This window comes from Carassius auratus, chromosome 24 (assembly GCF_003368295.1).
Source record: "Carassius auratus strain Wakin chromosome 24, ASM336829v1, whole genome shotgun sequence".
NCBI lineage: Eukaryota > Metazoa > Chordata > Actinopteri > Cypriniformes > Cyprinidae > Carassius > Carassius auratus.
This window is the reverse complement of record NC_039266.1, coordinates 11,396,425-11,418,694: the sequence shown is the minus strand read 5'-3', so window position 1 is coordinate 11,418,694 and position 22,270 is coordinate 11,396,425. Positions and strand designations below refer to the sequence as shown.

At 34.7% G+C, this 22,270-nt stretch overlaps 1 protein-coding gene across 2 annotated transcripts in view; it reads left to right on the top strand.

The window, feature by feature from the left end:
• The window catches only part of neto1l (neuropilin (NRP) and tolloid (TLL)-like 1, like), a 92,999-nt gene extending 71,225 nt beyond the window's left edge, over nucleotides 1-21,774 (top strand). The window contains exons 5-10 of one of the 2 annotated variants that reach the window (XM_026201023.1): nucleotides 194-235; nucleotides 335-462; nucleotides 7,170-7,398; nucleotides 15,571-15,684; nucleotides 17,522-18,098; nucleotides 20,978-21,774. In XM_026201023.1, the coding sequence (XP_026056808.1) occupies nucleotides 194-235; nucleotides 335-462; nucleotides 7,170-7,398; nucleotides 15,571-15,684; nucleotides 17,522-18,098; nucleotides 20,978-21,065 (1,178 nt within the window). In that variant the 3' untranslated portion in view covers nucleotides 21,066-21,774. Of the gene's footprint in view, nucleotides 1-193; nucleotides 236-334; nucleotides 463-7,169; nucleotides 7,399-15,570; nucleotides 15,685-17,521; nucleotides 18,099-19,498; nucleotides 19,574-20,977 lie in introns of those variants that run through there. The other variant, XM_026201022.1, reaches the window with a different exon arrangement.
• Nucleotides 21,775-22,270: the final 496 nt, after the last annotated feature.

Sequence of the window (22,270 nt, the reverse complement as noted above, 5' to 3'; positions counted from 1 at the left end):
AGCATTTTTGAAAAATCAAAAGCAAGATTTTAAAAATTTATTGAGGCTATTAAACAATAGCTGACATATCTTCTCAATGTACATTTATATTGTACCTCGAATGGTTTAGTTGATGTAATACAGCATAATATTTATGGATATTGGGTATCTGAATGAAGTCTGTTTTTATATCCTATTTAATTGCTTTTTTCAGATCCCGACTTTAAAGACGTAGGAGTCCCAAAACCTCTTCCCTGTGGGTATTATTCATTTGTCGATAAGCATCCTTCATATGAATACATCTAATGGCTTTCCATTTTTTGTAATTTGTCTTCTTATGTCGCCCCTACTGCAGTTTGTGAATTCGAGATGGGAGGACCTGAAGGCATCATTGAATCGCAGCAGATCACCAAAGACGGCAAAGCCTTGCAGACTGAGGCAGTGGACTGCAATTGGTACATCCGTGCCCCTCCTCGATCCAAGGTCAGTCCCCCACAGTCAGCCCCTGTCCCAACTTCCCCAGCTCTGTCTAATAACACCCAAGTTATTTCCCTGTTATCGTTCTGTTACCCAGCCTGCCATGTTTTTGACATATGACAGCTTTTGTCTGCCTCAAGCTGTGCACTTACCACCTAACACGCTTCAGTGTTTGGCTTCATGTTTTGCAGTCGTTTGCATTATGTGGCCATTGCAAAAACATCTTGGGGCGGATATGTATACGGTTAGGTGGAATTCTGTTGAGGATAAAAATGTGGCAGCTTTTCGTTGTGTGATATATTGCAGAATGAACTCTCAAAAAGCTACCATTGTTTTTATAGCAGATGAGAATCAAAGAGAATGTGTCCATGTGGAAAAGGTCAGACAGTTGTTTATTTGGGGTCAGATTTGTTTTTTAATTGAAGCACTGTTGTCAGGAAGCAGTTTACAGCTGTCTGGTCGCATTATTTATACCTGTGCAAAATACTGGCTAATGCTTTCTTTTCTCTTTTTCCATTTAGTGGTGCAGTAAAATAAAAATGAAAACTCTGACTGCTCATTTTTTCCCTTTTATTATTTTTTGTTCCATATGGGAAAAAATAAACGCACCCTCATTAGGATAATTTATTGTATAGCTGTCTTGAAGTGGACTTTATTCTGATTGCTAGAGATCTAATTTTGCTATATTCGCACGCTGTTTGAGAGGCTGTTTCTAAGCACTGTTGAAGAGGCTTGTGCACATAAATATGCTTAGAGAGCGCAGGAGCATTGAACAGAGTTATTTTTGTCTCTTTACAGGCCTTGAACTATTAAATACACACACACTTCTATATGTCAAAATGCCCGACTTTGCAAATATACTCATTACACTGTATCCACAGTAATTTTGGTAATAAGTGAAAGCAAACAGCTGAGAAAGAAAACATGTGTAACAGTAAAATGGATCTGGGCCGCTCTTAAAGTGACAGCAGTCTAATATTTCTGCTATATGTCATTTAGTTTATTCAAACAACAGAAAATCTCTCACTGTTCTTGAATACATCACTTTTGTAACTTTAATAAGAAGAAATATATGTGTTTAATTCACACAGTAAACAATATGCTGTGCTTTATACATTTGATTACTTCATTTATTTGTTCTAATGTTGTTGTTGTTGTTGTTTTGTCCTATTGCTTTTAATGAGTTCCATATTCTTATTTAATCACCGTCTGTTTTCTTGTCTTCAGTGAACTTGAGTTCTGTTTTGTTTGTTGTTCATTTGTTTGTTTGTTTAGTTTTTTAGGCTAAAGTGATATTGAGAGAATTATTATAATTTTTTAGATTTTGTGAAGACCTTATTAAAAGCAAAAATAACTATGTTGTGATATATATCATTACTGTAAAATTAAATTACACATATCGTGATATAAGATTTTGGTCATATCGCCCACCCTTAGCAGCCACATATTCTTGTAAAAGTGACATGACATATGTGAAAGTGACCTGACATACAACTAAGTATGGTGACCCATACTCGGAATCCGTGCTCTGCATTTAACCCATGCAAAGTGCACACACGCAGCACTGGACACACACACACCGTGAACACACACCCGGAGCAGTGGGCAGCCATTTATGCTGCGGCGCCCGGGGAGCAGTTGGGGCTTTGGTGCCTTGCTCAAGAGCACCTCAGTAACGGTATTGAGGGTAGAGAGAGCGCTGTACATTCACTCCCCACACCTACAATTCCTGCCGGATCAAAACTCGAACTCACAATCTTTAGATTGTGAATCCGACTCTCTAACCATTAGGCCACAACTTTATTTTTTAATATTCTAAACTGTATAACTGACCATTGTCCCATGCAACTGATTGTATATATACACTATGTAAAAAAAAATTGGGTTGGAGATCTTTAAATGTTTTTGAAAAACATTATCCTCGTTAAGACTGCAGTTATTTCATCATAAATACAGTAAAAATTGTAATATTGTGAACTATTATTATGATTTAAAATTACTGTTTCATGTTTTGATAATAATATATATATATTTTTTTTATTAATCCACCTTTCTCATACTCAAAGCACTATTACAGTAACACAGTGTATTTTATAGTTTGCAATATTTTAAATATTTTCAGCAGTCATTACACACCTGTCTTTAGAAGTTATTCTAATATGCCTTGGGGCTCAGTAAACATTTCTTAATATCGTCCATGTTCTTCGTATCAACAGTAACGCTGCTTAATATTTTTGTGGAAACCACGATACATTCTTTGTCTCTTTTTCTGAATTTATTTGTCTTTGCTTAATAAAAATGTTTCTTTATTTCCTTCTTTCTTTCTTTTTAATGTTCCCCGCATGTTATACAGGAAAGAAGAAAGTATAGCATAAAAACTAAAACATTTTAGCTGTAACAGATGGATTTGCTTAGAGTTATTAGGTTACCTGTGGAACCAATCATATGACTAAACACAATAAATTGCCTCTGTTTCCTGTATATCCTTAGATAACGATAGTGTTGACTGGAGAGCAAAAATCTGTATTATGCCATGGCTCGGTGATAATATTTGTGTTTAATGTGATTTACTGCTTCAGAAATTGATTGTTGTTCTATCTGATGTCCTTCCAAAGGCACAAATCAAAAGCATATGCCCTTGTCCTTTTCACAGCGATTAGTTTCACACAGCTATTCAAGCATTTTTATCATCCACCAGCACTGCTCAAAGGAGAATTTCAGTGCTGAGACTCATGATTGTGTTTGTGTAAATTTGTATACAACGCTAATTATGAAGACCTTTCCTCCTCCAGCTACTTCACAGAGTGTTGCGTGATATACCAGTATTTATACAGAAATTATTAATATTGATACACAATATTGGGGAGCTCTATTATAATATATTAACCAAGCTACTTATTGTATGCCTTATAGATATACTTATTGCATTCCTATGAGTGAACCAGCTGGCCTTAAAATGACTTTTGTCCAGCTGTTCTTATCATAATGTGCATATGTGGTCTCCAAACAAGTGTTATATTCTCTGTTTCACTGAAATGATTTTCTGTAGCAGTTCCGAATCAGTGTCATGTTTATCTGGCCCTGAAATCTCACAGGAATGATTGTTGGAAGCGCAGATGGCGGCGAAAGCGCCATGCCTTCCTCTAGACACCAGCTACTGTTGCTCAAATGGCTTTCCTCGCCACATCTCTCACAGGCCTTTATATATCTCATCCAATTAAGTCCACAAGCGTATAACCTCCCAGACATGTACATCTCATCTTGCTGTTTCTTATTTGATTTACTGTCTGATATGAAAAGAAAAGGGGGCAGGGTCTATTACATCATTGTTTGTTTGCAGCAATTTATCCCAAAATGAGAGATTCTGAGCTGCAACCGTTTCTGATTTGTCTCTCTGCTCTGCTGGGAACATCAGTGGATGCAGGCTACAAATAAGTCAGCACAGAGGGGGATGTGAACAGCACCTCAAACACATCCACATGCCCTGAAGAGACAGCAGTCCCCAACTGGGCAGAGGTTGACGTCTCGATGTCGGGCAGCCCCGACTAATTTATTCCAGAGGAGCGGTAGAAGGGGAAAAAAGCTGATTTATTGAAATACAATAACTCTGCTGGGTAATTAGAGTGTATTTGAAGAGTCAAGCCGGCTTCTGGAGTCTGGAGGGGCTTGTTTCAAATGGAGGGGCGAAGGAGGTTTCTATTCATAATCATTTTCACTGATTCACAATGTCTAAGGTCAGGTAAAGTAGTCGGGATCCTCTTTTTTTGGCTTTCAGTGGGACAAGATACAGTTATTAAATTTTTTACATGCTGCATTTTTACATTCCCTGAAAAAATGTGAGTTTTCATTTCATCTACACATTTTTGATCATTCATTAGATATTTTACAGTAAATATTTTCTAAAGGCTGATGATAAATCAAGATGAATTTACTATTTTTATTAAATACTATAGGTACAGTCAGAGAAAATTGAAAAAATATTCATATTGATACACAGTATTGGGGAGCTCTATTACTACTCTATTAGTATTTAATTAAACAATAAAATAGGTTTAAAGTTAAAAATTGGGTCACACTTTATTTTAGGGTCCAATTCTCACTATTAACTAACCATTAACTATGACTTTTCCCTCAATTAACTCCTTATTTGCTGCTTATTAATAGTTTATAAGGTAGTTGTTAAGTTTAGGGTATTGGGTAGGATTATGGATGTTATGCATTATATGTACTTTATAAGCACTAATAAACAGCCAATATGTTAATAATAGACATGCTAATAAGCAACTAGTTATTAGTGTGAATTGGACCCTATACTAAAGTGTTACCAAAATTGTTTAGTTTTCAAATGTTTCTTGTTAATTTTTTTTTTTTTTTTTCATGTGTGTTTTGTTTTGTTTTGTGGAAACCGTGTGTCTGATCACTTTTTTCTGTTTGTAGCAGAGTTGGTGTTGAATGAGATATGTCTCAAATTTTTGGTGGAAAATATAAAAATGAAGAGGAATAGCAAGCACTACTAATTAGAGTGCAAAGATAAGACGTTGTAATATAAGGCCAGCCAGAATCTTTTGATTAAATATTTGATTTTGTCACATTATATATTCTTCGACCTTAGGGTTTATAGGCAGCGTTAGCGATTGACCACTCAGCTGTCAGTGGATGTACTTTCAGGAACAGTTTCTGGATTTTGCTTTCAGCTGCCCTAAGGTTGTTAGATTATTAGGAAAGCCTGTCTTAATAACAGATCGGGTTCCTTAATGCCTTATATAATAATTTCTGTCTAATCACCATCTCGCACATTCCTTATAATCCTCCTTGTAAATTGTGCCTAACAAGTTTTAACAAGCTGGTACATACTGTAGCAAGTCTCCTATCATCTCCATGTGATTATCTGAGGGAAATGGAAAGGCTCGTACTGTATGTTTCATTTGTCTATAGATGTGGTTCATTAAGTGGGGTTTTATGTACAGTGTGGTTATAAGTGATGCTCCCTCTTTTGCTGATGATGAGAGATATACACCACAGCATGCCAGAAAGACTACGGTGTCACTAGTTCATTACTTATATTGTAGATGTGAGCATATTGTGGGGAGACAAGGACAAACCGACCAACATTGCTGGAATGGCACACTGATCGGTCCCCTGTAACAGTGGAAATGTGTTGAACTAAATGCAAATGAGCCTTTGCTCACTGGTTGAATTGAATGCTTTATTTACTTGTCATAATGCAACACCAAGTGACCATTAAATGTTAAATCACCTCAACTCCAACCGCTGGGAGAAGAACACTCTGGGCTAATTTGGACGTTTCTGTCAGATCTGTCAAATAGTGTTATTTGGTTTATGATGATGAGGGTCATTCTAGCAGTGTATTTGTAGGAAAAGTACAACTCAAAATTAAAAATGATTCACTCTGATGTCAAACCAAAACTGTTTGACTGACTTTCAATGGAACACAAATAGTCATTTTGAAGAATGGTCTCCAGTGATTTGGAGATGGAAGTTTTAAAGCTACAAAAAAGATGCAATCATAAAAATATCATAAAAGTTTTTAGTTCATTGAAAAGATCTTCAATTTCATGCTGACTTTGCTACTCCTATTCATGAATTTTGGTCTGTTCCTCACATAAAGTTATTATATACCTTAATGTCACGATGAAAAGGAAATAGCATCAGATCTTTTCTTCTGTATTGTGATGCATTTACATTATTATTAAAAAAGAAAATGTAGGACAGGGACTTGGTTATATCATATGAATCGGTTGTTGATTGGATACAGGCATCTAAATGTGAGCCTTCAGTTGACTATAAGAAAAGGACATGGTTTTGAGGAAAAGGACATGGAAAAAGGACAAGAAAAGGACATGGTTTTTGTCAACTTATGACATTTAGATAAAAAAATTACAAGCGCACAATGCTCATAATGCATTTAAAAAATACTTTAATTAGTATTGGAATATGGTGTACAAATCATAGAACATTTCTAATACCTTTTTTCTATCGTTTTGGACTCAAGTTGACAGCAAACATCTTAATTTCCTGTCCTTATATTTAAAAAGTGGCCAGTATATCATTGCTCTATTATTATTATTTTTTTTTTCTTCAAAAATTCACCTTTTGTTTTGCAATGAAGAAAGTCATGGAGGTTTGGAAAGACATTAGGGTAAATAAATGATGACCGAATTTTCTAATATTTCAAATGGTGAAAACGGGAGTCTGGGTGAGGAGAGGTGTGAAGTAAGCTTGATTAGGGTTAGATTGAGTGAGAAGAGAGCAGATGGTCCGCTCTAACACCTCTCTGGTTTTTAGAGAGCCCAAAGGAGCTGGTGTGAGTGGATGTAGTTTATTGCCATGCTTTGAGAGCTCAACTTTTTGAAACCTATCATTTCTGTGTACGCGCCGAATTTCAAACATAACCTTCTGTGTTCTTGTTTTTGGACTCTTTCTGTGCAATTATCATCAATCTGAGGCTTTTTCTGACTACAGAGATCTGTTGTTAAAGCAAACACAGTTTACCAGGTAATCTAGATGTCACTGATATGACAGTTGGGATGTGGGCATTGAAATCACTGAAGAAGAAAAAAAAATAAAAAGATAATTTCGAACAGAACTGTCCATTTTCTTTGTGGAAATCGAGTTCTTAGTGTGTTAGAAGTAATAGATTTTCAATGGATGTGAGAGTCTGTTTCGCTCTTTTGTTTCTCTCTCTCTCTTAGATCTACTTGCGTTTCCTAGACTATGAGATGCAGAACTCCAACGAGTGTAAGCGTAATTTTGTGGCGGTGTATGATGGCAGCAGCTCAGTAGAAGACCTGAGGAATAAATTCTGCAGCACGGTGGCCAATGACGTCATGCTGGTGTCCACGCTGGGCGTGGTCCGGATGTGGGCCGACGAGGGCAGCCGAAAGAGTCGCTTTCGGATACTCTTCACTACCTTCCAAGAGCGTAAGTCAGTCACACACACAAACACACTCACTGCTGTTACGGCTCTCCTATCCAACCCTTGTTTGTGTTTATTATGTACATATTATATTGTATGCTGTGTGAATCCTATGAAAAAAAAACTGAGATACAGCTATTTGAAAATCTGGACTTTGAGGGTACAATTTTTTTTTTCAAAATTCTGAGAAAAGCACCTTTAAATTTGTCCAAATGAAATCCTTTGAAATGCATATTACTAATCAAAAATTAGGTTTTGGTATATTTACGGTAGGAAATCTACAAAATATCTTCATAGAATATGATCTTTATTTAATATCCTAATGATTTTTAGCATAAAAGAAAAATCTATCATTTTGACCCATACAGTATAATGGCTATTTCTACAAATAGCTATTTCTACAAATATACCAGCTATTTCTACAAATATACCTGTGCTACTTATGTCTGGTTTTGTGGTCCAGGGTCACAAATATTATGACAATTTAAAATTATTGTAAAATTATAATTAAATTATAAATATTTTTTTAAATGTTATTCATTCCTGTTAGGCAAAACTGAATTTTTAGCATCATTACTCCAGTCTTTATTGTTGCGTAAACTGTCAGAAATCATTCTAATATGCTGATTTTGTGCTCAATAAATATTTCTTGTTATTATCAATGTTTTGTGGAAACTATTATACATTTTTCAGGATACTTTGTTCAATTGAAAATTCAAAGAAAAAAAAACAGCAGTTATTTCTAATAGAAATCTTTTGCAACGTTATAAATATCTCTTTTGATCAATTTAATGCATCCTTAAAAAAAAAAAAAAAAAAAAAAAAAGGTAACCAAAATATCATGGTTTCCACAGAAGTATTAAGCAGCACCAATATTTTCAACATTGGTAATAATAAGAAAGATTTCCAGACCAAACCATTATATTACAAGGATATAAATAATATGTGGAATTTATGGAAGCCCATTTCCGTTACTAAATAAAAATAATTGTGTGATACAAACTTTTTAAGAATTGTGAGACATAAATTTGCAGTTCTTTCTTCTCAGAATTGCCTAATATAAGCTCACAATTGCGAGTTTTAAAGTCATAAATATTCTATATAAAGATAAAAACTCACAATACGAAAATTGTGATTCTGACTTTTTTCAGTATTGTGAGATATAAATTCACAATTGTGAGTTATAAAATCCCATTCTGAGGGGGAAGCAAGACTGATATGTTTTCAGAATTGTGATTATATATATATTTCCCCTTTGGTTTTGGGTTGAAATAAGACCTACACTGTAGACATTTCTTGACAATTTACATGAAGCCCACCTCACCCCACAGCAAGGTTGGGTTTTACACCCTTGTGTACATTTTTATAGAGAACTTCAGCACTCATTCCCTGTTTTATGAATACTGGCTTATAAAACACACTCTCTCACTCTCATTTGCACGAACACATTCATACCTGACAGAACGCTAAACCGAGCAGGACTGGGAAAATGGAAACAGCTCATCCATGTGTCCATTAAAGGTAAACAGGCCATCTATTTAGCTGGTCACATCCTGCCAGTGATTTGAGCCGCAAACACACTATAAATATTATATAACCCTGCTGACTAAACTGGTTTATACTGGTTTATGCAGGTTGGGAGCTGGTGGTCCCACACAGCCATCAACAGAAACTGAAGTTTAAAGGGATAGTTCACCCGAAAATGAAACTTTTATCACCATTTACTCCCCCTTGTGTTGTTCCAAACCTGACTTTGTATTGTGAAGCATTTGTTACATAAGTGCATTTATTCAGCAACCGCAATCCCAAACAGTAAAGTTGAGATCCACAATTGGATTCATTACAGTTCGTCAATGAGAATGTTTGATGGCAGACAGAACCATTTCTAGGCATCTGTCAGATTGTTGCAAGCAAAGTTCGCATTTGTAGCACTCAACATCATTAGATCAATGGGTTCTGTCAGGGGTTTGTCAAGGTAAGGCTATTTTTAATTTATTTATTTTTTTTGGACATGCAATAAAGCATGCATTTTTGTGCCATTGCAAAGGATCATTGTGTTGTGTAATATTCCCAACAAATCTTTAACAGCCAATTAAAAAATATTGGTGTAGTAAAAATTCTAAATTCTCAAGATCAAATGCACCCTTTATTAAATGGCTTTGTCGAATTAAATGCATCCTTACCGAAGTGTCAAAATGCTGAATCAATTAAATCACTTACAACAGTGCTTAATGGGAGCAGCATCATACACATAGAGGGCAGAGTGCCGTGTTATAGAGAAAGTTCAAGCATCAATGAGTAACAAAGGAACAAGTAGCTACATTCTGATACCTTTATTCCATTGATCAGGCTTTTTATATGTAATTTGAGGTTACAAAGGGTTTTATATTTGACTGAAATAATGCAATTACTGATAAAGCAATTAAAAAAAACACAGAGAAAGACGAAAAGTAGCCACTGATAATATTTAAACATGTATCCAAATCCAAATGGAATAAAAATGTTTTTATGGTGATGACAATTTCTTAGAAAATAGGGATTGTTGCATAGAGCTATTACAGGCATCCAGTGGCTATAATGGTATTACAGATAATAAAATGTGCAAAATGTTTATCCTAACAGTCAATTTGCAAATAATGTGCTGAGTCTCCACTAATTAGTGTCGTTACTATGACAACCAATTTGAATGTGACAAGAAACTGATGTCTGTAGAGAAAATTGTAATAACCTATATGCAAATATAATTTGGAAAGTTCAGTGTTTACATAAACAGTTTTATGTTGTTTTGTATGTAATCTTATACGGCCCTAATGGCAGATTTAGTTGCAAAATAAAAAAATAAGCAAACCACAGTGTGAAGGATAACAAACTTGCTGTATAACACTTTCATTAGTTTAGAATATCTCAATGGAGATTATATTTTCAGAACATCATTGTTTTTTTTTTGTTTTTTTTTTAAGAGATAATGGTTGCCAGGTTGTGAAGATAAAGTAGACACGTGGCAGAAAATATGTCTTTTAAATAAATAGTTTATATTATAAATAGTTCCAAGTTTCTTTTTTTTTTTTTTTTTTTTTTTTATATGGAAGTCAATTGCTATCATCAACTGTTTGGTCACCAACATTCTTCAAATTATATTTTTTATGCCCAACTGAAGAAAGAAACTCATACAGGTTTGGAACAACATTAGGGTGAGGGCATGATGACAGGATTTTCATGTTTGTATAAACTACTGTATGCTTTTAAGAGAGAAGCTCTTGTAGGGGGATTTTAGTCTCGTCTTTATTCATCAAAGATATGGCATATTGATATAATCAGAGTTAGTGTTGTCAGTGTGGTCTCGTCCTAGTCTCATTTTAGTCATGGAAAAAAAAGGTTTTCGAAATGAGCCAGATAATCTCTTTGTTATTTATTTAGCACAGGAACATTACGTTTTAGCATTGTAAAATCTGCTGCATACCTTCCCATGTCGAATATAAAGATCACCTGATCCCCTGTTTCTTCTGCTAAAGAGCCTTTATAAAAACATATGGGCTGCAGGCGAGACCACAGATGCACAGAATCACAGGATTATTCATTTAAGCGATTAGCTGTTTCTGCAGGGACAGAGCCTTTTCTAGGAAGCATGGGGGCTGTGGTAATGCCCCGCCACCCGGGCATCTTTGATTGGGTGGTCCAGCGCAGTAAGGGTCGCTTCTCTCCGGGTGACACCACTAGCAAAGTCAGGCACTATAAAGCGTAATGGAGGAGGAGAGAAAGTAAAAAGAAGTAACATGAAGGATGGGTGCTCTAAAAGTGGATGAAGTATTGTGAGAAAGGAGGAAAAGGAGAGGAACAATAAAGATTGAGTGTCTGGCTATGAGAGGAAGTGCTGAGAGAGAGAGAGAGAGGATATAGGATGATAAAATGAGGGTTTAATGTTGGGCTTTTAGCACACTCATCATTAGTGCGCACTGCCGGCATCAAACGCCTTTCTTTGTAATGGTCCCACAGCTGTTCCTGTGACGGCCCGTCTCCATTTGTCTGGTCCCAGTGGCCCCGAAACACAACCCCAGCCTAATCACACCATGCCAATGGGTAAAAGATTAAGAGGAAATGATGCCACCATCCTCATTGTGCCATGCCCAAACCAGAAGCCATAATGTGTGCACTTAAGAGACTGAAATTAGGACAGTACCTAATATATCAATGAAAAATGTTGATTTGAATGAAAAAAATTAAATGTAAATTTTATTCTATGGACAGCATTTGGTTTTAACTATAAGAACTATTCCTTTTTATATTTGATTAAAATATTTATTTAAATAAAATATAACATTTTTACATATTGTCAGTTTGTTTAACATGTTCTTATTAATGTTTTTTTTTTTTTTTTTTTTTTTTTACTTTTACCAAATTTAATCATGTTATTCAATTGACAACATTTACTCTCTATTTTATTTTTTAAAAATTTAATAAAATATAAACTACATTTAAATGTATTAAAACATTTGTAATTTCTTTGATTTTGGAAGCAGATCATTTTGTATATCATTATTGCAATAGTTTTATTGCAATATCATTTTTTAGTTCTCAAACTGCAAGTCAAGAAATATCAGGGCTGCAAAACAAAAACAAAATGTAGATTCTAATATAATTAATATTAATAAAAATAATTAATTAAAAAAATTTATGAATGTTTTTTTTATTTTTATTATTATTTCTTTAGTATGGAAAAAGTAGATTTTTGTATTTTTATTATTTTATGTTACCATAATATATTTTTGCATTTTATTTTTATATATTTTTTTATTATTATTATTATTTCTTGCAAGGCAGTCATCATATTTGAGGGTCGTTGTTTTTGAAAAGTTTGAAAACCCCTGGCGTCAGGAATAGCAAATGAGCAATTTTGTGCCCAATCTGAGACTACAGCGTCCACTTGCTCTGATTGATTGCAGGGCTTTAATGGACATTAGTGTGTGTTTAAAGAGAGCGGCGGATGTCCTGAAGCATGCAGGCAAAGAATGGTTGAGGGAATGAGTCTTTTTTCTGTTTTTTTCTGAGGCCCTTGAGGGTGCAGAAAACACAAATTGCTCTGTCTGACACAGAAAGTGGCAGCTGCGCGCCTGCGTCAGTCTCGTGAATGGCGATAGGTGGATTTGTGTAGGAGCCCAGTGTCCTCTGTGCAGCCATATCCAGTGAATGAACACAGGATGTGCGGTTGCCCGGGTAACCCCTGCATAACTTGTTCAGGCACTTACTTATGCACTGCCTCTCTCCCTCTGGTTTGCTCGACTCAGCAGCTGAACGGGGAAACCACCATCCTCTGAAAAGTGTCTTGCCCAATACCTTTAAATTAATCAAACTGAACGTGTTTGCCCTACTACAGAACTATATTATGAGTTAAGATGAATGATGAATTCACACACTGCTATATATATATATATATATATATATATATATATATATATATATATATATATATATATATTATTTTATTTTATTTTTATTTATTTTTTACTTTTATAAAATTTAATCATGTTATTCTATTGACAACATTGTCTTTCTATTTTATTGAAATAATGTTTTAATAAAATAAAATCTGTAATCAAATATATATATATATATATATATAGACTACATGTCAGTAAAACACACTTTCCTGTCTAATCAGCCGTTTTACTGTGCTCACGGCGCACACTCTTCAACATTACGCGAATATGTGTCCCGCGCTCTATATCACATCATCATAAATAGCCCACACAACTAACTGTGAACATACATACCTAGTTCTGTCATCAGCTAAGTAATGAAATTACCAAAAAAGGGGATTAAAGCTACAAACTGTGCATTTATACGCAGTACACAAGAACGTTTCTCAAATGCATGTACTAAAATATATTCTTCAGTTCGAGAACACAATACAAGGCACAAGCTGATCTGTATTTTTATATGTAATTTAATGCGCAAATAAATGTGAGTACTGTGCACTTAAAAATGTGCACATGAAACCATTTAAATGCATAAAATAACTCATTTTATTATTTACGTCTACTGTTGACTTCCTGCCTTTTCCACATTTTTATCACTATCTGCATGTTTCATTCATGAGTGAGTATGCAATGTTGGAGAGCAAGCATTTGGGGAGTTTTGAGAAGCTGAGCAATAAAGCTATAGTGAGCCCCTTTATTAAAATACCTGGAGGTGAGGAATAATACTAAAATGGTCATATTCACTCAGTATTACTTGATCTAATTCACAAATATTTCAATTAGAGATAAGTAGAAATTAATCATACTCAGTTGTGTTTTAGGCACTAAAACAGTCCGGTACATTATAGTCAAACACATTTTTATATTGAAATAATGAAGATTTCTGTGCTACCCCAGAGCCCTCCCTGGCCACCCCTCTGAAAACATCCTGGTTCTGCCACTCTGTCTCAAGAAATGAATAATCTATGGAGGTTGAATCACCTTTAAATAAAGTCCAGTCTTATTTAGTGACTTACATAGGAAAAGTACAGGCCTGCAGCGCTTCCTTGTGGTGGAAAGTGAAACTGAAGCAGAAAGTGAAGTCGAGAGTCCTGAGGACAGAACTGCTGGAATGATGACTCATCCTAATCTACGGTGTTATTTCTCACCTGGGAACAGCTTAGGAATACAGTCATTAATAAATCCACAAGGTACACCCAGTCAACCTTGAAGCTGTGTTATTTTAGGGGTTTTCTGTACCAACTGGGTGATCTATGTCTTCTGCAGACGGCAAAATAAGCATGCCAAGTGAGGAATGTGGGAAATGGCCACACATTGGTGGGCGTGTGAGGTACTTATGTATGCGTGGTGATCGAAGCTCCACCCCTTTCGAGAGTCACCTTGGCTTTAATTGAGTCTGCTGATAGTGTAAATGTTGTAAATGTTACGAGTGGTTCTTTTTATGAATACTTTCTCATTTATCATTTCATGATGAGACATTCATTCATTTTTCAACTCAAAATGAAGAGACTGAAGACCCACCCCAATATATTTTTTAGCATGTAACATTAATATTAGATTCATCTTCCTTGATCTTGAGTGTTATTAGCACTTTTGGAAATATTAAAGTACTTGCAGTTTGTGCCTGCTTTAAAAGGATGGTTCACCCAAAAATGTGAATTATGTCTTTAATTACTCACCTTCATGTTGTTCCAAACCTGTTTGACCTCCGTTCATCTTCTGAACACAAATTAATATATTTTTGATGAAATCCGAGAGCTTTCTGCCCCTCCATAGACGGCAATGCAACTGACACTTTCAAGGCCCAGAAAGTTTGTAAGGACATCATTGAAATAGTCCATGTGACATCAGTGGTTGAACTGTAATTTTCAATTCAGTCTTAATTTGTATTCCAAAGAAGAACAAAGTTTTTATGGATTTGGAATGACATGAGGGTGAGTAATTAACGACAGTATTTAATTTTTTGGGTGAACTGTTCCTTTAAGTACATCTATAGGCAATTAGCAGAAACTTGTGAAATTATCAAAAACAAATTTTACATGTATTAAAGGGATAGTTCACCTATAAATTACAATTTTGTCATCATTTACTTACCCTCATGTTGTTTCTAACTTGTATGTTTTTTTGTTTTTTGTTTTGTAACCAAACAGTTGCTGGTATTCTTTGACTATTCTTTCCATACTATGGAATTCAATGGCTACCAGCAGCTGTTTGGTTACCAACATTACTCAAAAGATCTTCTTGTGTGTTCAACAAAATAAATAAACTCATGCTCCTGTCACTTTATGGAGAATAAATGATGACAGAATTTTCATTTTTGGGTGAACTATCCCTTTAAGAATTTGAATTCACTTTTCATGTTTACATGGACCCCTTCTTTGGGTTAAAGCAGAATAATATTAATAGAAATATTACAAAATATCTGTGCTGCTTCTACAGACTTGTTTCCATGCATATTTGAAAAGCTGGATTAAAATTCATGCCTAGCAGAAGGCAACAGTATTTGATTTGGTTTGGTTTGAGTAATGGGTTTCTAAATTTGAACTGTATTGATTCACAGACACCGTCAGATAGACATCCAGTGTGATTTATGAGATTAATTGTGTTCAGAGGGTGAGATTATAGACAGCATCTTATTAACAGGAAGAAATGAAGTGTAATATGACATTAGCATTATCTATTATCTATTTTTCCTCTCATCAGCTCCCTGTGAGGCAGATACTTTCTTCTGCCACAGTAACATGTGTATTAACAACACGCTGGTGTGCAACGGAATCCAGAACTGTGTCTACCCTTGGGATGAAAACCACTGCAAAGGTAAATCATCCTTTTTTTTCTGTATCCTCTCAATGTACATGGATATGTCGGCCTTTATTTTTCTCCAAATGAAAATCAATACTTGGGGAGAAGCATTGTCTTAATGTTTGTCCTCTTCATGCTTGATAGCTAGTCAAAATAATACATATCTCACTGGTTTTACAAACACTCCACTGTTAAAAAAGACCTTGTTATAAAGCCTTCAAACCTCTAGCTGGGTTTCATTGATTGACTCTGCATACACCACTGTAATGCCGCTGGAAAAAATGAGCTGGCCGCTAGAAATTCATTTGTATATGTGAATGACTGTGACTCAGACTGGGTTTGAATCATAGCATCAATTCTTAAGAGCGGTTGGGCTATATCTGTGCTTATATTTCAAATAAAGTGTCCTGAATTAACTGAATGTTGGAAGCCGGGAGCCACTGTAGAGGATATGGGAGAGGCGTTTTAGCACTATATATATATATATATATATATATATATATATATATATATATATATATATATATATATATATATATATATATTAATAGTAGATAAGAGTTATTGTTAAAAAATAAATAAATACAAATAAATAAATACATAAAAAAGTTGTTTTTGCTCATTTATTAACAAAATATCTTGCCTGAAACTTTGAACATCCTTGATATTTGTCCAATATTTCATCAATTAATTGATATAATAAATACTTACGTTAATTGAATAAAAAATCTCATTGGTGGTCCATTTCAAATGTTAGATGAAAAAAATGTATTTTATTTATATTTAGGTTTCAGTTATTAATAAAATTTGCTTAACACATTTCTTACCACATTTACTAAAATACATTTTATAAAACATTTAGCTTTCTTAAGATTGATTTGAAATATTAATCACATATTTTTATTTAGTTTAAAATAGTGATAAAGATGAGTAAAAAGAAAAAGAAAAAAAAACTATACAAATGAAATGTTACTATTTAAAATAATAGCAAATATATAAATGTCAACTTTGTGATACAGAGCTTAATATTTTCCCCAGTCCAAGATGAACAGTAAGAAATATGAGGTAAAATACATACAAATGCTTTGGTTTTAGTATAATGACACCATAAAAGCCACATTATTTAATTTAAACAGTACATTAGGTATTATATATCATATATTCAATGTCTACTTTAAACACAGTACTTAATATTTTCTCCAAACCAAGATGAACAATATGAAATAAAAAAGCAAATAAAAACATAATACAATAAGTATTACAAAATAATTAATACAAAGTTAAACAAAATAATATATACAAAGAAAATGATGTGCAGAGTATGTATACAAAGATAATATTTGAAAAATTAGTTTTAGTTTTAGTAAAATAACTTTATATAAGCCTAATTATTTAACGGAAATGGCATGTATCATATAATATGTCATCTTTAGAATACAATGCACTTTATATAATATTTTCCTCAGACCAAAACATTATTTACACTGCTACTATAAATAATACTACATAATTAATATATTAAAAAATAATATATACAAAGAAAATGTGCAGATAATTTTTAAATAATTAGTTTCGGTTTTAGTTCAATAACATCACATTTAATAGTGGAAACATATCATAAAGACTTCTGCACCTCCGAATGCAAACGCTCCTCTCCGTTGAACCAAAGCCAGCGCAGATGTTACACGCTCTCTGTACTACATAAATGTCAAAGCTCTCCCATTCGAATGATTTACTACTTCTGTGTGCTGTTTGTAATCTCTTTGATACAACAGTTTCAACAGACGGTTACCCATGATGACATTGCATGCCTGCGGTAATAATTTATTGCGCTTTCTGTTGTGTTTTGCAGAAAAGCGGAAAGCCAACATCCTGGACAACCTCAACAACACCAACGGCACCATCATCGGCATTACATGCTGCATCGTACTGATCCTCCTGGTCGTATCGGTCATCGTCCAAATCAAGCAGCCGCGGAAGAAGTACATCCTGAGGCGGGAGGACTTTGACACCACCATGTTCCAGGAGGTGTTCCAGGAGCCGCCGCATTACGAACTCTGCACTCTCCGCAGCGCGCCGGCCACCTCTGCAGACCTGGCCGAGCTGGCCGAGGACTTTGAGAGCTACAACAAGCTCCGGCGCGCCTCCTCGCGCTGCATCCACGAGCATCACTGCGGCTCCTCGCAGCTGCCCAGCAACAAGGGCAGCCGCACCAACCTGAGCGCCCGCGAGGCGACGGCCGCCATCCTGACGGACCTCCCGCCGCAGCCCATGCGGCCGCTTCCTCCCCAAACCAACCGCAGGAACATTCTGGTAATGAGACACACCTACTCACAAGAGGCCGCTGATGCCTGTGACCTGGACGATGACCTGGAGGAAGTGCCCACCACCAGCCACAGGCTGTCCAGACACGAGAAAGCAGTGCAGCGGTCAGTATCTATTGATTTTTGATGAGAAAAAATCATCTTATTGCATATTCTGGAACGATTTACTCCCAGTTTTTGTTTCTTTTAGCTTCTCTACTCAGCTTCTCATTGATTTTTTTTTTAGCTGTTTTTTTTTTTTCTTATTTCATTCTTTTTTTATCCTCTCTTCAGAGTCACAGTCAGAGTTTGGTTTGTAAAAGTCGATGTGAAAAGAAAATATGCATGCTGCATGTTTACAGCTCTCTATCAACAAAGCTGACATCTTAAGATGAATGTTCAGCTGTATATAGCCTATGCTACACAAAGATGGAAATGAGGGATAAACAGACTTTTTTTGTATCTTTAAAGGTTCCTTTTTTGAGAGAATATTATATTTTAAATGATCAAAACAGCTTCTATTTTGACATGGTTATATCGTGTTTAAAAGTTTGGGGTCAGTAGGAATTGTTTTTAAAATAAAATTATATTTCATTCAGTAAGTATGTATTAAACTGATCAAAAATGACATTTAAAATGTTAAATATAAATTAACTTTTATAATCACAAAGGACTCCTGAAATAAAATACATCAATATTTCATATACAAATACATTTCCATACAATAATTGAGCACTGCAACAGTTTTTGTTGTTGTTGTTGTTGTTTGTTTGTTTGTTTTGTTTTTGGCTAATAATAAATGAGCAGCCAATCAGAATATTGGAAGGCTTTTTGAAAAATACTCTGAAAATACTCATGAAAACTGGAGTAATGATACTGAAAATTCAGCTTTGTCATCACAGGAATTAATTAAATTTTTATATTTATATATATTGAAATAGAAAACGGTTATTTATAATTGTACAATATTCCAAAATATCACTGGGGTTTTTTTCTGCATTTTTTATTAAATTAATGCAGGCTTAATGAGCATAGGTGACTTCTTTCCAAAATGTTTACAAATATTACTGACATCAAACATTTGTAAAATATACTTTTATATTTTACAAAATAATTTTTGGATGAAATTAATGCAGCCTTAATGAGCATTGGTGACTTCTTTCCAAAATATTGACAAATATTACTGACCCCAAACACTTGTAAAATATACTTTTATATTTTACCAAATAAATTCACCATGTCCAAGAGAAAGGACATGAAAAAAGGTAAACAGGTTTGCTAAAAAGTTAGAGCTTCTATTCATCCAGTTCTTGAAAATGGCTTACAGCTTTTTGAAGTAATTTTCAGTGTAAAAAAAAAAGAGAAACTTATTATGAACATGCAAATTTTGAGCATGTTTTATTATTATTATTATTGCTCCTGTGACAGGATGCAAGGGAACTAGACCCCAAGCAAATTAAATGTGCATTATAATTCCATACGCAACAAATCCCATGATATTAAACATACAAGCAATGATATTCCAGGTTCTGCCTCATTGGGTCTCTAAACAAACATGAATCTGAGTACAACACAACTAGGGTGTAACAGACAATCTGAAGGTAAGACTCTTTAAACACACTCAACTTCATGTATTTAAATGTTTGTCTAGTCACTTTGAGTCAGTGATGATTTATTTTCAGTTTTGTCAAAACCCTTCATTGTCATTGAGATGGTCATCATTAGGACCTGTGATCATTTTTGCTTATTGGTGAGATCCTTTTATATGTTGCTTGTCATTTTAGCTTTCCTTTATTTGTTTTGTACATTATCGTGTTCTGTTCATGGTGTGCATGGAATCAATCTGATGAATGTTATTAAGAATATCAAAACATACATTTTAGATCCAATCAAAGGCAAATTCAAGTACTCTTTACAAGATAATAAAAAGTATGGGGCAGCCAAAGTGCAATACCTCACTGATGGCCATCTCTGCTTGTCTTACATACACTTTGAGCCATCATTCCCAAATTATAGTTTGTGACCAAAAACAGGAGTGCTTTTAAAAACCACAATTCTGTTGTTATTTAACTGACTTTCTTCAGTGGAACATGAAAAGTTACATTTCAAAGAATATTTTGGCTAACTTGTCCAAAATGACAAAAAAAGAGCACTATTAAAGTATCATTCACCAGTGTTATTTTAGTATTATTTATATACTGTTATAGCATTTAATATCTTGTATTAGCTAATACCTTGGGTTAGGGTTAGGGTGTATATATATATATATATATATATATATATATATATATATTATTATTATTATTATTATTATTATTATTATTATTATTATTATTATTATTATTTTGAATGCACTTTTGTCATTTTTATATAATTTTAGTAATTAGTAATTTTCTGTCATTTTAGAACTTAAGCGTATTTACAGTATTTCAGTTAGTTTCCAAGGTAAACCATTAAGTTTGTTTAAGGGTTATTTTTGTGTTACACTGAAGAAAGAAAGTCATAAACAACCAGGGTGAGTAAATAATCAGAAAAGCTTCCTTTTTAGTGAAATATCCTTTTAAAAATGTCTTTGTTAGCTTTAAATTTGAAAAAAGTAACACAAATTTGTGTCAACTTTCAAAACACTTTGACCTATAGACAGGGGCGTCGGACGGGGGGTAAAACCAGCACTGATTACCAGGGCCCCAAAGGAAGAGAGGGGCCTTGAAAAGTTTGGAATATATTTTATTTTACCTGGATATTTTCATGGGGGTGCCCATCAGGACTGCCTATGCATAGGGCCCAGGATCTTGTGCAACGCTCCTGTCTATAGATCTTGTGATACTTTGTCTATTATACTTGTAAACATTGAGTCATGGAGTTATTGTCGCCCACATTTATTCATATTAATGATGATTTTGTTATGTTTGTGCTTTGCGAATGATTTTGTGTGTGTCACACTGTGTAATGTGCAATGCTGTGTTTTTTCTCATCTCCCGTCACGCATTGTCTCCGTCACGTAGACTTCTTGAAAATAGTGCAATCCTGGATCAGTACGAACGGGCTTCAATGAAATATGAAAACATGGACCGGAGATTTACACCAGCATGATAATAACATGGACATTTTAAAGACAAATTTATCAAAACAACCGGCAGATGTAAAGAAGGACGTGGATTCGGTAACAGAGGAAGTGACTGTGATGAAATCGCTTTAACATGTAGCTCCTTATTTAGGTTCATTGCCTTTTTTAAGGTTACTTATTTAGGATTGCAGAACATTACATGAATAGATGTGAATTAGTACTTTCAGGACTGTTGTAGTGCATGCGTGTTATTGTCATGTTTTTCCACCAAAAACTGTCTTTTTATTTGTCAAAACAATTTTATTTAAAGGTGCAATAGGGGATTGTCTTCAGAAAATTTTTTTGTTATACTGGTTGAAAATCTCTTCAATAGAAATCATTAAGTTAAGTGGTTTTAATTTATTTATCTTTATTTATATATTGTGTGGAAGGCATAGGCCCAAGAAATGTACATCCAATCGGTTCGAGCGTTTTAAATAGCTTTCCTACCTGCCTGTCAACGTATGTATCTGTATACTTGTGCACACCCTGTTCACGTAAACAGAATACATCATTAGTGCATTCATGCTGTGCAGACATCAACAACCCGTTCTTCCTTCCTCGTATTGTAGTACATTTAAAGTTTTCTCGCTGGTTATTGACATATGATGTAGCCCAGTGGTTCCCAATTCCAGTGCTCATGCACATATGGCGCTTTCCACCACAGGAACTTTACCCAGGAACTAGGGACTTTGGTCTGGGACTCGGTGTGTTTCCACCGCAGGAACCAGGAACTAGGAACTAAATAAAGTTCCGGGTAAAAAAAATGCCCTTCAGAAAGTCCCTGCTGGCGAGGTGGTACTTTTTCAAAGTTCCGGAACTTTCAGGGGCGGGACTTGAGTGCTAAACATCCTGATTGGTTGACTTAACGCAGCATCGTGAGTTCTACCACCATTTATTCGGATCATTTTCAAAATATTACTGTTATTGTGTCATGAAATTTAATTTTAAAAGTATTTCAGGCGAGAATGTGGTTGATTAAAACTCAAATCTGTGGTTTATTTATAAAGACACACCCTATTTAAAAATGTGTTTGGCCGATCTCGGAGACGTGAGCTCCACGCGATCAGCAGGAGCTCAGTTCTCATGTATCCACCGAGAAGCAGCCTCACTCATTTGACATCCTATTTTGTTTTATTGTTAATATACAGAGAAGAAAATTGCAGTAGCCAAAGCAAGCTGAGTTCATGCA